Source organism: Vitis vinifera, chromosome 7 (genome assembly GCF_030704535.1).
Source record: "Vitis vinifera cultivar Pinot Noir 40024 chromosome 7, ASM3070453v1".
Classification (NCBI taxonomy): domain Eukaryota; kingdom Viridiplantae; phylum Streptophyta; class Magnoliopsida; order Vitales; family Vitaceae; genus Vitis; species Vitis vinifera.
Window position 1 is genome coordinate 5,283,974 of NC_081811.1, and position 14,421 is coordinate 5,298,394.

Here is a 14,421-nt window from a genome sequence, read left to right on the forward strand (position 1 = left end):
GATCGGGTTTTGACCATATCATCTAAAAATTAATTAGCTTTGAATGAAAATACATCATTTCTTGTGGACTTTTTTAAGAGTCATCATTTTGGTGATCCATCTTTGGGTTTAAAAACGTCATTATTACACCCCAACACAAAATACAATGAAATTTCTAGGAAGCGCCATGTCTAAATTTAGATCTAGAATATGAATAGGTCTAAATTTATTTAAAATTTGAACATAAATTCACACCCAAATGTCTAAAAGAAGGCTTAGTTTAAAAAAGATATGGTACTAAATCATCCATCCAAAGTCTTTGACTGCCAAAGTCTTAACCAAAAGGTTTTGGGAACTTGAATTAAAATTTCAAAACTACCGTATGTATTTGGTATATAGAAAGAAGAGTGAAAATAAGAAAGACAATAGAGGTGAATCAAAAAAATATATGGGAGAGAAATCAAAATTCTAACAAGAATGAATTTTGGTTTTATGAGAATGAATTTAAATATATTAACAAAAAGAAATGGAATGAAATTCATTTCATTATTCCATTGTTGCAACCTCCAAATACACCCTCATATGGGGGTTGTTGCTTTCACTGGTTCAAACAAGGTTAAAAGGCCCGTTGGATCAACAGAAACTTGGGCCCAAGAGTTTTGGCCCAATGGGCCCACTGTATTTTTATGTTTTTAACAGGGTGAAAGCCATCATCAATTGGGTCCCACCGTGGGGTTCAGATCTTGGATTCACAGCCGTTAAGATGAGCTTAGGTTTTCTTTTCTCGTTGTTCAAATTTTGAAACCCGGAAGTCGACCGTTGGGGTCTTCTTGAGGCAGCTAAGACTTGCCAGTTTCCTCTCTCGCCAAGTACTGGATTCATCTAAGATTTTGAAGCAAAAGTGCAGGGACTACATGATGAGACGCCATGGCTGGCAGCGACCCCTCCACCCTTTACAGGTTCTCTCTATTCCTCCTTCACATATGAGCTACTCTGTATTTTGAGCCTAAAAACCCGCCCTCTGAAGGTTGATTTCAAAAAACCTTATCTTCGTTTCCTGTGAAATGATCAAGATACATCAAGAGGTTTCTTTTAGCCCAATCAGTTCCTAAGCAATAAGACCCAGATCAGAAGATTAGATTTTTTTCCAAGTTGGGTGTATTTTTTTTCGTTGATAAGATGGTGTCTTTTAATTTGTATAATACCCATTTGATGATAGCTTGAATTTTCAATGTTATAGCTTCTGAATCCATGTCTTTCATCGTTGGAGTGCAGATAGTGGGCATGGCTATTTATGCTTTTCTGGTGGTCTCATTCTATTGTTTCCTGGGGCTTTTCCTTGGAAACAGAATTGCCGAGATTACAGTGACTACAGTCTTTTCCTTTGTGGTAATTGTCAGGAAAATAATATTTTGTCCCCATTCTTTCATCAAATTCTGGTCAGAACTCACTGCAATTCATCAATTGTGCTTGTTTTCAATTTCAGGCCCTTTCGGTCATGTTTCTATTTATAAGATGCACTGCCATTGATCCAACTGACAAAACCAGATTAAAGAAGAAGAGAAGATCCAAGTATGGTGGATTCTCAAAGTTAAATTATGGATTCATATTGGGCCAGATTGTTGTGAGATTTTTTAGGAGGATGGAAAGGAAGATCCTTCGAACTTGTATAAGAAGGAAGTACCTAGATCAATGGAATACCACACCTCAAATTGAGCCCTTGCTTCCATTTCCCCTTGTTGTAAAAGATGACGCCATTGCTCCTGACCCAAAAGAGGATGACATCTCATTTTGCGCCCTTTGTGATTTTGAGGTTTGTGGGAAATACAATTTAGCTAGAATATGATCAAATCTAGCAATGGAGATTTCTCAGGACTATTGTGGTTTGTGGGAAATGCAATTTAGCTATCTGAAATCTCTGTTTCCTTTTTGTAGGTCAAAAAAAACAGCAAGCACTGTAGGTCCTGCAACCGGTGTGTTGAAGGGTTTGATCACCACTGCAGGGTAAGCTGAAGCAGGGTGTTTTCCTTTGAATGTTTAGATTTAAGAAGGGAGGAATAACCTACCATGTTAAAACAACTTTTGTGTTCTGTTTCTTTCCAGTGGTTGAACAACTGTATTGGGAAAAGGAATTACACAACATTCTTTCTTCTATTGACATTTGTATTGTTGATGGTCAGTTGATTTTGTGTTCTTCAGTACTTTTAACATCAACTTGATTACAAATCAAATACCCAATTTGTTCTTTAGTTCTTCTCCACGCTAAATATATCGCCCTTGGTATAGCTTGTCATAGAAGGAGGTACTGCCGTAGCCATATTCATCAGGTGCTTTGCAGATAAGAAAGGGATAGAGGGGGAGCTGGAGAGGAAACTCTATTTAGAGTTTCCACGAGGCCTACTTGCAACCATATCAGTAATATTTTGTTACTGTTTTCGCAGTTTCCTTGATGTTTCTTTGCTACCATTTCAAATGAAAGTTCCTTTCCTCATTAGCTTTAAATTGTGAACAGGTCCTTTTGGTTCTGATGACTGCATATGGTTCAGCAGCATTGGGACAACTCTATTTCTTTCACATTGTCCTCATTCGGAAGGTATTTTTTCATGGCTGTCTTGCAAAGCTCACCTGTATAATAATATGAAAAACCATTGAGACATTCTATTGACCCACAACTACAACTAATACTGGTCTGTATTGTATCACTGAGAAGTTCTGACCCTAGTTGAAAGCAATAGCTGGGAATAATATTCTTCGGCAAAGAGTTGGAATTGTCCTTGTGTCAGGTGGTGGCAGGAGTCCTCTCTCCTGTAACTTTCTCAGTGGCTTAACATTGTAGCAGCTGGTTACTTTGGTTGTCCACCTGCCTGCCCAAAGATATTCCTTTCAGCACTTAAGAATGCTCCATCATTTTGCCCAAGTATTAGATCTTCAATTATTGCAAAGTTTTTCATACTTGTGATCATGTCTTTTTAAGAACTACTTTCAGTCAGCTTAATGTGGATTCCCATTTGCTTAATGTGCATTCCCATATTTATTTTTTTATTTTATTCTATATGGTCCTTGATTGTTGCCCCAGGGAATGAGAACATATGATTACATATTGGCAATGAGAGAGGAGAACCAACCTATGGAACTAGATCCATTCAACGATTCGGACTTTTCTTCAGATGATAGCTCTGAATTTGATTCACCTGAAAAGCCAACATTTGTGTCTCGGTTTATATGCAGAGGACAGAGAATGAATCAGGTACAGTTTAGACAGTATTAAGTTTTGCATCTCAAGAAGCCACTCTTCGTAGCCTCTCTGAATGCTTGCTTTTAAGTTTCAGAACCCGACAAGAAGACTGTCCATAAGAATTGATGAAGATCCTGCAACCTCCAACTTGATCAAGAAGCAAGGCTTTCGAGCAGGCATTGACCCCTGGAAATTGATCAAGATGAGCAAAGAGAAAGCTCTTCTGGCAGCTGAGAAAGCCAGAGAAAGGCTCATGAAACAGAAACCAGTTGTGGAACATGATGCATTGCAGCCACTGCCATTGGAGACGAAAAGTGGACCTCTAATGAACCCAGAGAGGAAAACAGTAAATGATCATTCAAGCTTGTCGCCTCTCACTTCAAAAGGGACATTTCCAGGGTCGCCTGGACGATTGTCTAGCCCAAGAAAAAGATTTTCCAGCTCTCCCACTGTACTCTCTGGTGTTGTGCCATCACCAAAGCACAAGTATAGGAGCAACTTCGACTTGAAGTTAACTGAGGTGTCCAGGGAGCTTGAAACATATATTTCAAGGCAGGTTCTGTGTTCAGTTTTGAAGAAGGATGGGAGTGAGGCATCCCCCAGATAGCTGTTCTGTTTAAACTTTTGGATTCTCAACCTTTGAGAAATACTGTTTGTTTGGCTTTGTGTATTCTTCTTGATTTCTGTTACACATGAAATTCAAATTGACATACCTATGTATCCTTGACAATTCTTTCTCACTATCCAGATTGAAATTAACACATCTTTTTGCTACTTTCTTTTGTTAAATCCTTACCAAAATTGTTTGGGAACTTCGATGGTTTGTGGATCAGTTTCACTGTTCAGTTCAAATTGTAAGTTCCTACAATAGGCAGAATAGAGCACAACATTGCTGTAATCGGCTTTTTCCTCCTAAATTAACCTGACATGGTAATTCCTCTCTTAGAAACTAATGGATTCCGGCTGCATGTGCTGTCCTGGGAGAGTCCTTCAGGATAAGAATATAGTTCTATTCATTGAACACCACTTTATATGATATCAGCAGCACAAACAAGTTACAATATGTTAATGCTCTGTGAAAGCTTCAATGAAATAGTTACCACCTATAGAAGTCATAATGATTCACAGCCACAATCAACAGCATGGACCTCTGTTTTCACTGAAACATAGCCTGTGAATTATGGTAGATTGAACATCCAAGAATACAGTTTATTTGGAAACAAGCGAAAAAGAAATAATGAACAATCAAAATAACGAACAATCAGTTCTTACTGCATACAAAATTTCATAGGGAAAATTGACAAAACAAAAGAACAGAATCAAAAGAAAAGGGAAAAAGCTCATTCTATTTCCAATTACTGATGAATCACTCGATTATTTGTTACTGCACACAAAGTTACAAGAAACAATCATCTCTCAATACCATCTCACAAGTCAACAACCATAAATTCAGCAACTCCACCTGAACCTTTTATAAGTGTCGGGCAATCTTCGGCGAGGCAATGGGCAGTTGTGTTGAGAAATGGCAATTAACAAATTTTCAACTAAAATCAGAAACATTCACAGTAGAAGGTGACTTCAACATTGTATGACATGCTGTATTCTCACTTATTTACCATGACCGCAACCAACTACTTCTTTTTCTATTACTCATGCTCCATAAGTGAGTAGGAAGATGGTAACAGTCCAAGACATGCCCAGGGTAGATTCTCTCTCCCAGAGGTTCACAAGCCTCTGGTGAAACCAAGTCAGAATATCCGTGAATATAAGAACAGTTCCATGGAGATTCTGAAGTTACATTGAGAGTGATGTTGGAGAGGCAAATGTTGACAAAATTATCCCCTTCTATACCCTCTAAAAGGCCTGCAAATTTAATATTCTCTCCCATGACATCTTTTACAGTAATATTTTCTATTATGGGAAGAGCAGTTGGGTCATAAAACTCATCTGGGTGCTCCCCATACTGACCAGTGAACCTTATCGCTATCTTTACATCAACCAAGTTCATGTCTGATATATAGATGTTTCTCACATAACCACCCCGACCAGGAGATGTCTTTATCCTGATACCTGTCTTTGAATTGAAGAACTGGAGGCTTTCTGCATGAACTTCTGATACACCTCCAGACATCTCACTCCCAATTGCAATCCCTGCACTTGAGTTGGTTTTTCCAACTAGCCGGCGGATGATGATATTTGTACTTGGACGAGCATATGAAATGCCATACTCATCCCACCCACTTTTGATGGCTATTAGATCATCACCAGTACTAATATAACAGTCTTCAATGCAAACATCATTGGAAGAGTCTGGATGCATTTAAAAAAACAAGTCAGACCCATGTTTGTTGTTTAAATCAAGTTGATGAAAGTGAATTAGAGGTTTGAAAGTTTATACTATATGGTTGGACAGCAATGAAATTGCATATATATGAGGAAGAAGAGAACGCAGAACAATAAGCCAACCAACACTATAGACAACAATTTGTCCCCAAAAGTTTATGATTTTTGTCATTCCCAAACAGGAAATTTGGAGAATCCAGACTAGTAAGACTCAGGAAAATGATTAGACTCACAAAAATTTCACTCTTGAACTAGTGAAATAAAAACGGTTGGAACATTCTACACCACATATGAGTTGTTACATGATGCAATTTTTATTTTTTATTTTTTATAATTACAAAGTGAATTGCAAGATATAAAACAATGTTGACGATTATATGACAACTTAACATTCCCTTCCTCTGAATGACTGACCAAATTTTCTTGAATGAAATACTTACGATTACTTGAATTTATATGAAATCAATATTCATTCCAACAGCTTCAGTAGAGGTCAATAGGATAGATAAAATACTATTCCAAAAAAGGAATTCCCAAGTTAATTTATAGAACAAGACTGCCCTAAGTACTTGCTATGCAATAAAAAATAGAATGCTTGTCCTTCATCAACCACATAAGCAGAAAAAGTTTCCAGCTTCAATGAGAAAACTCACCTGGATCAATGCCATCAGTGTTTGGTGAATCAAGAGGAGCAAGGATTGTAACATTCTGGATAATGACTTGGCTGTTCATCCAGAAAAACAGTCTCAACTCTCCCCCTAATTCATAAAAACTTCACACTTGTGCACAGTTTTGAAGTGAAAAATAAAAATTCAACAAACAGGAAGAAAAGTGCGATTCAATTCTTTTGAAGAGAACAAACCTGCAATATACAGGATGGATGGTCCAAAATGGTGAATTCAAGAAGGTCACATTTGAAATGACAACCCCAGTTGAGTTAATGAACTCAACTAGATGTGGCCGAGTATAGTTCAGGGTTTTCTTTTGAAACCAATTCCACCATATGCTGCCTTGACCATCAATAGTTCCATTGTCACCTGTGTAGAGAGACGTCTGTGGTGTCAAAAAAGTAAAGAAGCAAGTGCATTCAGAAGACAAGATTCTTTATCAATATCACCAACCTGTAACAATAACATCTGTCAAATTGCATCCATAAATGAGGCTTCGGTGCCTTCTACCAGGCAACTCCCTGCCTCGGCCATATGATGGTAGAGGATCAATGACTGGCCAATCATTAGAGTTCTGGGATAATGCAATTATTCAGCTTTTGTGTTAAATCATAGAATGGCTTCAAGGATCAACCAATTTTAAGATTGAAAAAATTAACCAAAAAATGAAAAAAAAAAAATCCCCCAATGAACCAGCATTGAAGCTAGTTCACAAATACAGAATGTTCCTTGCATCTTCAAAATGGTAGCATAACCTCAGAGAACAGTAATTTGCTTATGATTCAGTTAAAAATTCGACTTCCTTGGCATGTACGCTTATTAGTTGCAGCGATTATTGTAACTATTTCCCACATTCCATTTGGTAAATTCAGCGGTTTAGAGTAGTAATATGTTATATTCATGGAAAATATGCAAAAACCTGAATGCTTCAACATAAACAGGGGCAAATTTTTGTTAAACTCAACTTCTTAAATATGTGATTGTGCTTAGGAGGAGGTGAAGGCTCACCATAGATCCAAGAATCACTGCATCCTTGTCTAACCACAAAGTTAGATGACTGATGAGATCAAAGCTCCCTGTCAACCACCGGCCAGCTGGGACAAAAAGCTGGGCCCCGCCCTTGTCAGCAAATGAATTGAGATAGAATATGGCATTCTGAAAAGCTTTGGTGTTGAGCGTGACCCCATCTCCAACAGCCCCAAATTCTGTAATGGCAACACTGTGAGGTCGAATTACCCCTGAGCTTGTCTGGTCACAATGTGGGCTGCCCCAGACAGCCCATGGAGCTTCACTGAACAAAAGAAGTACCAGAAGCACATCCACTAGCTGAAAAGGAACATTTCAACATCAGTCAGATACAAATTTGATAATGAGATTAGACGGTAGGAAGCTCTGATGCATTTTCCCTTTCATCTTGGTTTGAGAAATTATGATCACAGTACAAACTATATACTTAGCAGAGCAAAGACCCAAAAGAAAGGCTGGCCAAATGAACTACAATGTGAATCGGAAACAACCCATTAATGAGACACAAAAGCTGTTGATGCCTAGCTTTCCAACATAAACCAAAGAGAACATCAGATGATTCTCACCTATTAACTATTTCAGGAAAAAATCAGTGGCTGATGGGAAACGCTGGTCAGATGAACTACATTTTGGCAAAAAGCTAATAAACCAAGAAGAAGCACAGAAAATCCAAAAAGGAGTAACATTAATAAATTACTCAGAGCCAAGTTCTCCTCCACCACCCATAAAGAAAGTGAAAAAAAAAATGTAATTTTTGTTAATCAGATCCAACCAATTTTGTTTTTGTTTTTAATTTATGGCTGAAGCTATATGATCCAAGTGGTTCTTTCAAGCTTCATCTTAAGTAGCATTTGGGGCATAACAGAATTCAGAATTCAAAAAAATGGAAAAAAAGAAGAGAAAATTCTTTTAGATCTTATACTGACAGTAATAAACAAGCAATTAAGACCTCAACATTGAAAATAGAAATTGGAAGAAGAACCCAAAAACAGAAACAGAGGAGGAATGATCAAACAACTCACAGTAAAAAATCTCCTCATAAGAATGAGATCTGCTATGATCCCTTCAGCCCAAGGACACAAAGAAACTTGAATCTGCTGGCTGCAGCCACACCCACCAGCAAATTTTTCTTCTGATAAAGAAAATAACAACAATAATAACAAAGGCTGGAGACAAAGAGAGCTTGAGGGTGGGGGGTGGTGGTTTGGATCAAGATCCCCAGCAATATGCAAGTGTGATTAGATGGGTCATTGAGAGCCACCACCACCCAAATAAAATCATTGATGGTGACCGTTGCTGCCCGCCAAAAATTAAGCAGTAGGACCCCTTCTGTCTTCACCTTCTTCAATTACTTGTCTCTCTCTCCCCCTCTTCCTCTGCTTCTCTGTACCTCTGTGATGCAAAATGGAAGATACCCAGAAAAAGGTAATGAGGGTGGAGCAACAACAGAAAAAATCTATCTTTATATATATAGATACATAAACTCGATGAAATCAAAGGATGGGGTATGAACTGGTGAGCACCACTGTGGTGCTTGTGTGGGATTCTATTTTGGGTGCATTGACAGTGAGTGGGCTGTTCCTTCCTCCCTTCCTTCTGTGCGCGTTTGAGAGACGGAGAGAGAGAGAGAGAGAGTATGTTATGTGTGTTTGTGTTTGTTTTTGTCTTAAGAGAGATTAATTTTGCATGGAAGGTGGGGGCTTTGAGGCATCTCTCTCATGACCCCATGACCATCTCATGTGACCATCCTTTCATGAATCATCATCACAATTTATGTTCGTAAAATCCGTCTATAGTCCTTTGTAAGACTGTAATTTCTCTCTCTCTCTCTCTCCTCCGCCTTACTCACTTCCAAAGTCTTTTTGTTTTTCAGTTTTTTGTTTTTGTTTTCCATATTACCCTACTGAGAATAGCAGTAGAGTGTTGGAGCAAGGACAAAAATGAAAGAGAGTATAAACTAGTATAAAACTAGAGACTTCAGTTTTGATCTGTGAAGTGAATCAAGTGATGTTGCCAGTTCTAGATTCTGTTCTAGTGGTTTAGCACTCTGTCTCTGTTTGGCTTCTATCCTGCAATTTTCCCTTCACAAAACTAAAACCCCATTTCAATTTTCTCACCCATTGTAAAAAAAAGGGTCAATTTGTTTTTCAAAACAAGGAGATTTGTGTTGCATAAATTTTTGACCCAAATAAGAAAAGTGTGTTCTATTCTCGGTGCTTAACCTGCGGACGAGACTGGCTTTGGGATTTGGGAACACCCTGGTCCACCTCCTGTTCTGGGTTTGACCCCAATTTCAATACCCAAACCCAACCCCAAAACCCTTTTCTTAATCTCAGCTTTTTACACCCTTAAACTTTGATTTATCATGCAGCAATGAGCTACCTTTCCGTTAAACACACAGAATTGTATGCTACTATGATTTTCTTTGTTTTAAAAGTGTGACTGATCCACCAAGTAATAATACCCAACAAGGCTGACGTTTCCCAACATGTAATCAACTTAAACCCAAAAGCAAATCCCATAATATTCTAAAGCTTAGAATTAAAATAAAGGAAAGGGAACCCACAAGAGGAGGAGTGATGGCGAGACAAACAAAGAATGTGCACAGAGTGAGACAAGGCAGTTCATTGTTTAATCAAAGTAACCAAAATGACCTCACAGGTGTGCCACTGCTGGTGGTGCCATGTTTCTATATATATGTATACAGCTATGCAAATGGGTATATAAAAATTTTCAAAATGCAGCCATGACAGAAGCACTTGTAGCAGTCTTAGGCACCAATGGTAAAACGTCCAAAAAGAGGGGGACAAGGCCCGTGGGAGGACAGGGGAGAGAGATGGATAGGGATAGGGGGACTTGGCAGGGTGAAATGCGAAAGGTGTTAATATGAAGCATTTGGGAAAAAAAGGTTGGTTTCCCAAGTCAGGGATCCAATGCCCCCTTTAATCAAACACACACCCACTCCCCATCAATGGTGAAAAGTCTGATCAACACTGCAAAATATTTGATATGACTCTCCATATGGGGGGCTCTCTCCCTCTCCCCCCCATCCGCATGCATGAGGTCAGCACCTTTCTTTTTTTAGGTCTAGGTTTCTTGTTTCTTATTAACCTGTAATTATGCTCTTCCTTGTTAATTTCCCATTTTCCATCATTGTGTTTTAACACTTTTAACTCGTGCATGTACTCTTTACATCTTGTGTGTTTGGGATATGTCTAATTTTTCTTGTGTTTTTTCTTCTCACAGTCAACTAAACCAACCTTCCTCACATTGAAAATCATACCACAGACTCATGGATATAGCTTGGAGTCATTCTCACAAAAGACACAAATGATAACAAGCCAAGCCCTCCAAATTCACCAACCGTGCTTTTCAATGCAAAGATATAGTACACAAAATCACAATGGAATGCTAATAATCAGATTTCACACAAGATGGGTAAAATGTTATATGGGGTTGTAGCCAAATCACCAAAGAATTTATCAACATGTAAAAGTGTTATTTACTCTCTCAACTCAAGTGACAGGATCATTTGTATATATACTTTTTTTTTTCTTTTTTTCTGGCACTTGACAATAATTTTCGAGGTCCACAAAAGATTGAATTCTTGCTTTTATAATGGAAAGCAACCAATTTTGCATCATAGTATGCTTATTCATCTTTTCCATCATTGTCATACACTTGATTTTTGTATCCATAATGTAGTTTGAGTGGCATGTACACTAGAATCATACACATTAGTTAATTAGTAATGAATGGTTTTGATTAATTTTTCGGGCCCGTAAGCCATGCTTTGTATAATGAAATTGTAACCTCCTAACCATGTTTTAATTAATTTGATTAATTCCTAGGACTTATGTCTGTCACACTTGTATTTAGGATAGGGAAAACAAAGGTAGACAACAATAGCGGATGGTTAGCAAGAGGAAGTAAAATAGGTTGATCACAGTGTATAGTCACTGGTTGCTAGTTTGGAAAGCAAGAGTACTGTTCTTGTGTAAAATTTAACAAAAGCTTCTGCTTTGGGTTCATTGTCTGAAACCTGTTTTCCAGTGTTGAAAATGCTGACAGTGCTATTGGACAATGCATTTTCAGGAATTGTCAAGAAGTTGTCCTCCACACGTTTGGGTCCATTGACAATTTGACAAGAGGGGCTCATCTCCAAAATATCTAGGGTTTTTTTTTTCTTTGAAATATGAAAATGGATTGGAGAGCAGCAGAAGAAAAAACAATCCTTGATGTGTGAACCAAAACCAGCCTTAAATGATAATGAATAAGATAGGGGAAGTCATTTTCCTGGAAATTGTGGAAGTTCTCTACTTGTTAGGCATCAACCTTAGGGAGATGTTAGACTAACTAATGATACAACACATGCCGACTGTGACCAAGTGGCCTTTCCAGTAAAATCAATATCCACTTACAAACCATGTGAAATAGCTCCCAAAAGGCAAAGAGGTGAGGTCCATTTTACAAACCCGCTAAGGATCTGTAGATGGGCATTTGGGGTTTGCTGCTCTATGGAAGTAGCTGAAGCATGACCCACTGTTACTGACATTTATGCTATGGATACCCATAATCAATGGAATACATCAAACAATGACACATGCAATAAGAGAATGGCAACCAACTACTCCATTTTTTTTAATTAAAAAAAGAAAAAAAAGATGTCAACTCATAGTGTAAATGGGCCACAAAATTCATACCAAACAGACCTTTGTCTCTAGCATATTAATAATTCACAATAATGGAGTAGAAGCATCACCATCTCATGTGGTAGAAAGCAAATGAATAGATCCGTACAACCTTATATATATATATATATATATATATATATATATATATTTTTATATGTATACATTTCAATCTACTGCAACAACAAGATGCATCAATGCATCCACACTTTATGCTATTCTTTAGTCTCACACACATGGGCTGTTCCTTCTCTTGACCCTGTACCTTGTTTCTCTCTCTCTCTCTGTTTTTTTTTTTTCTTTTGCAGATTTTCTTTTATACATTTACATAATTATCATATGAGAACTGGCAAGTATTAGTATTTAATGCGATGATTCTATCATCCAATCAAGATCCTGGCTGAGTTGAAAAATAAAATCTCTAACCCAATGAAATGGAAGGGTGGAGTTGGCAGAGAAGGACCACACTTGTGTTAACCAAAAATAAAATGTGGGGTACTTACTTGATGATTTCATTAACTTACCTTTAATTTTCCATGGTTTTGATTTGAGGATTGGGCCTTATTTCAATGCACAATGTCCTCGGTCCTACACCATTATTCAAAACAGTTAGAAAGATCAAAGGTCCTACAGATTTGGTTGTTGGGTGTTTTTGCATTCCTACATCCCATTTGCCCAATGGTGGTTTTGGGTCCATGACTGGGCCTTGCCCATTGGCCCATGAGCCATTCACGCCCTGCCCACATAAACCCCAACACCCTTTTCGCCTATACCTACTCTATTAGTGCAAAGTCGGTTGGAACTTGGAATATTTCGTCGAACATGTAGAGTGCAGCAAGCGAAGCGATCATGGGGAGGAACAGAAACAAAACTTCCAGAACACCCATCGAACCCTCAGTCTCTCAACAACAAAGGTACTTACGGACACCGATTTCTTTCCTATGTTACTCGGGTTTTAGTGTAACTGATTCGAGAACTGTGTTGGGCATGATGACTTGGGTTTGTTCTGCGGATTTGGGTGGTGGTCAGTTGCTATGAAGGAGAGCGTCTCCTTACAATGCTCAAATCCCTTCAGAGGTAACTTCCTACACTCCGCTACACCTGGGCTCTGTCGAATTCGGTATTTTTAATTAACTTGTAGTTGCTTTCATGCGATATTGGATGAACAGAGAGATAGAGTTGGCTAAGCTTTCTAATAGAGTTCTACCCGAAAAAATATGGTTCAAGGTATGAGTGCTGTATGCCCTTAACCTTAAATCTTCTTTAATGTGTGTTTCGAATTATAATCCATGTGGGTTTGGTATACATAGCAACAATTCTCAATTGGGGTGAATGAAGTTACTCGGGTGCTTGAACGGATGACCCCATGTTCTGAGATGGGAGGAGAATCTGCTCAACAGCCTCTTGCCAATCCCAGTGAGCTTCAACTTCCTTCAGTTCGGCTTCAGGTGGGTTACGTCCTTTGATATCAGTATTAGACCATTCACTCTCATTAATGTTATGCTGAGTAGTCTTTTGATATAGCTAATGACACGACTTGTATTGAGGATGCAGGCCGTATTTGTGGCTTCCGATAGCAATCCAAGATGGTTGACAAAACATCTGCCAAGCTTGGCATCTTCAAGGAAGGTACCTCTCATCTTTGTCAAAGATAAGAAAGGGGGTTCTTTGAGATTAGGCGAACTTGTTAAGTTAAAAACAGCCATTGCCATTGGGATAAAGGTAAGCTCATTCCTTGGCCTGTCTTATTATGTTTATTGATCTTCCTTTTTTGGGTAGTAGAAACCTTTTCCTTTTTTCTAAGATTATAATTTGATGTTACCTGGCACTGCATGCAGGCTAGAGAGAATGGCATCAATCAACTTGTTGAGGAAATTCTTCACGGGAAAGAAGTAAATCTTGGAACAGATTGCCAAGAGTTGGGTGGAGTGTCTGATGCAATCGTTGAGTGACCTTGTACGTTGGACAGAATGGGTTTGTTAATGCTGTGGCACAAAAAATGGTGGTAGCAGAGCTGCAGAATAGTAGGGTTTGATAATCAGCCATTGGAGCAGGGAAGAGCTGGAAAAATGAACAAAGGCATTGAAACCCATACAAAAGATTTGTTCATCATGCAGACACACATCTTTTACCTCTCAAGATGGGCACCCCCAACCCCCCCCCCCCCCCCCCCCCCCCTCTTAGCCATGTTGTTCACCTATCTTACTAGAATGTATTCAAGTGCTTGCATGGTTCCAATTTTACTTTTTCATGCCTGAAGCAACTTCAGAAAAAGCTCAAGGCCAGCTGCTTCGAGCATTTGTTTTATATGTTTGTCAAATTGCAATGCTGGATATTCATTGCTTGGTTCAGGGGCTCACATCTAATCTTGCATAGGACTCTTTCTTTAACAGCACGCCCCCTCCCTTTGTTTAATTGAGGGATAACAAGGCATGCATCTTATAACATATATCTAAACAAGGCTACCCAACAGAAGTGA

The 14,421-nt window shown here is 38.5% G+C and overlaps 3 protein-coding genes across 5 annotated transcripts; 2 read left to right on the top strand and 1 right to left on the bottom strand.

Annotated features, from left to right (window-relative positions):
• Positions 1 to 766: 766 nt before the first annotated feature.
• On the top strand, positions 767 to 3,988 carry LOC100258831 (protein S-acyltransferase 18). 2 transcript variants are annotated; one of them, XM_010654032.3, is made up of 9 exons: positions 767 to 938; positions 1,255 to 1,368; positions 1,466 to 1,792; positions 1,915 to 1,983; positions 2,083 to 2,154; positions 2,266 to 2,394; positions 2,492 to 2,572; positions 3,056 to 3,226; positions 3,303 to 3,988. In XM_010654032.3, exons 1-9 carry the CDS (start codon positions 894 to 896, stop codon positions 3,819 to 3,821), a joined length of 1,527 nt encoding a protein of 508 aa, XP_010652334.1. In that variant the 5' UTR covers positions 767 to 893; the 3' UTR covers positions 3,822 to 3,988. The 2 variants fall into 2 exon arrangements, with proteins under 2 accessions (XP_010652334.1, XP_002281242.1); XM_002281206.4 differs by having other exon boundaries at positions 768 to 938; positions 3,309 to 3,988.
• A 477-nt stretch (positions 3,989 to 4,465) lies between these two features.
• On the bottom strand, positions 4,466 to 9,030 carry LOC100260519 (probable polygalacturonase). Of its 2 annotated transcripts, none has more exons than XM_059737945.1 (7): positions 8,775 to 9,030; positions 8,274 to 8,643; positions 7,234 to 7,551; positions 6,679 to 6,799; positions 6,420 to 6,594; positions 6,211 to 6,281; positions 4,466 to 5,524 (listed from the first exon to the last, which is right to left on the bottom strand). In XM_059737945.1, the coding sequence occupies exons 2-7, from the start codon at positions 8,289 to 8,291 to the stop codon at positions 4,827 to 4,829; spliced, it is 1,401 nt and encodes a 466-aa protein (XP_059593928.1). In that variant the 5' UTR covers positions 8,292 to 8,643; positions 8,775 to 9,030; the 3' UTR covers positions 4,466 to 4,826. The 2 variants fall into 2 exon arrangements, with proteins under 2 accessions (XP_059593928.1, XP_059593927.1); XM_059737944.1 differs by having other exon boundaries at positions 8,765 to 9,030.
• Positions 9,031 to 12,702: 3,672 nt separating this feature from the next.
• LOC100255449 (uncharacterized) lies at positions 12,703 to 14,301 on the top strand. Its single transcript, XM_002273855.5, has 6 exons — positions 12,703 to 12,856; positions 12,972 to 13,019; positions 13,112 to 13,169; positions 13,253 to 13,390; positions 13,497 to 13,664; positions 13,781 to 14,301. The coding sequence occupies exons 1-6, from the start codon at positions 12,792 to 12,794 to the stop codon at positions 13,892 to 13,894; spliced, it is 591 nt and encodes a 196-aa protein (XP_002273891.2). The 5' UTR covers positions 12,703 to 12,791; the 3' UTR covers positions 13,895 to 14,301.
• Positions 14,302 to 14,421: the final 120 nt, after the last annotated feature.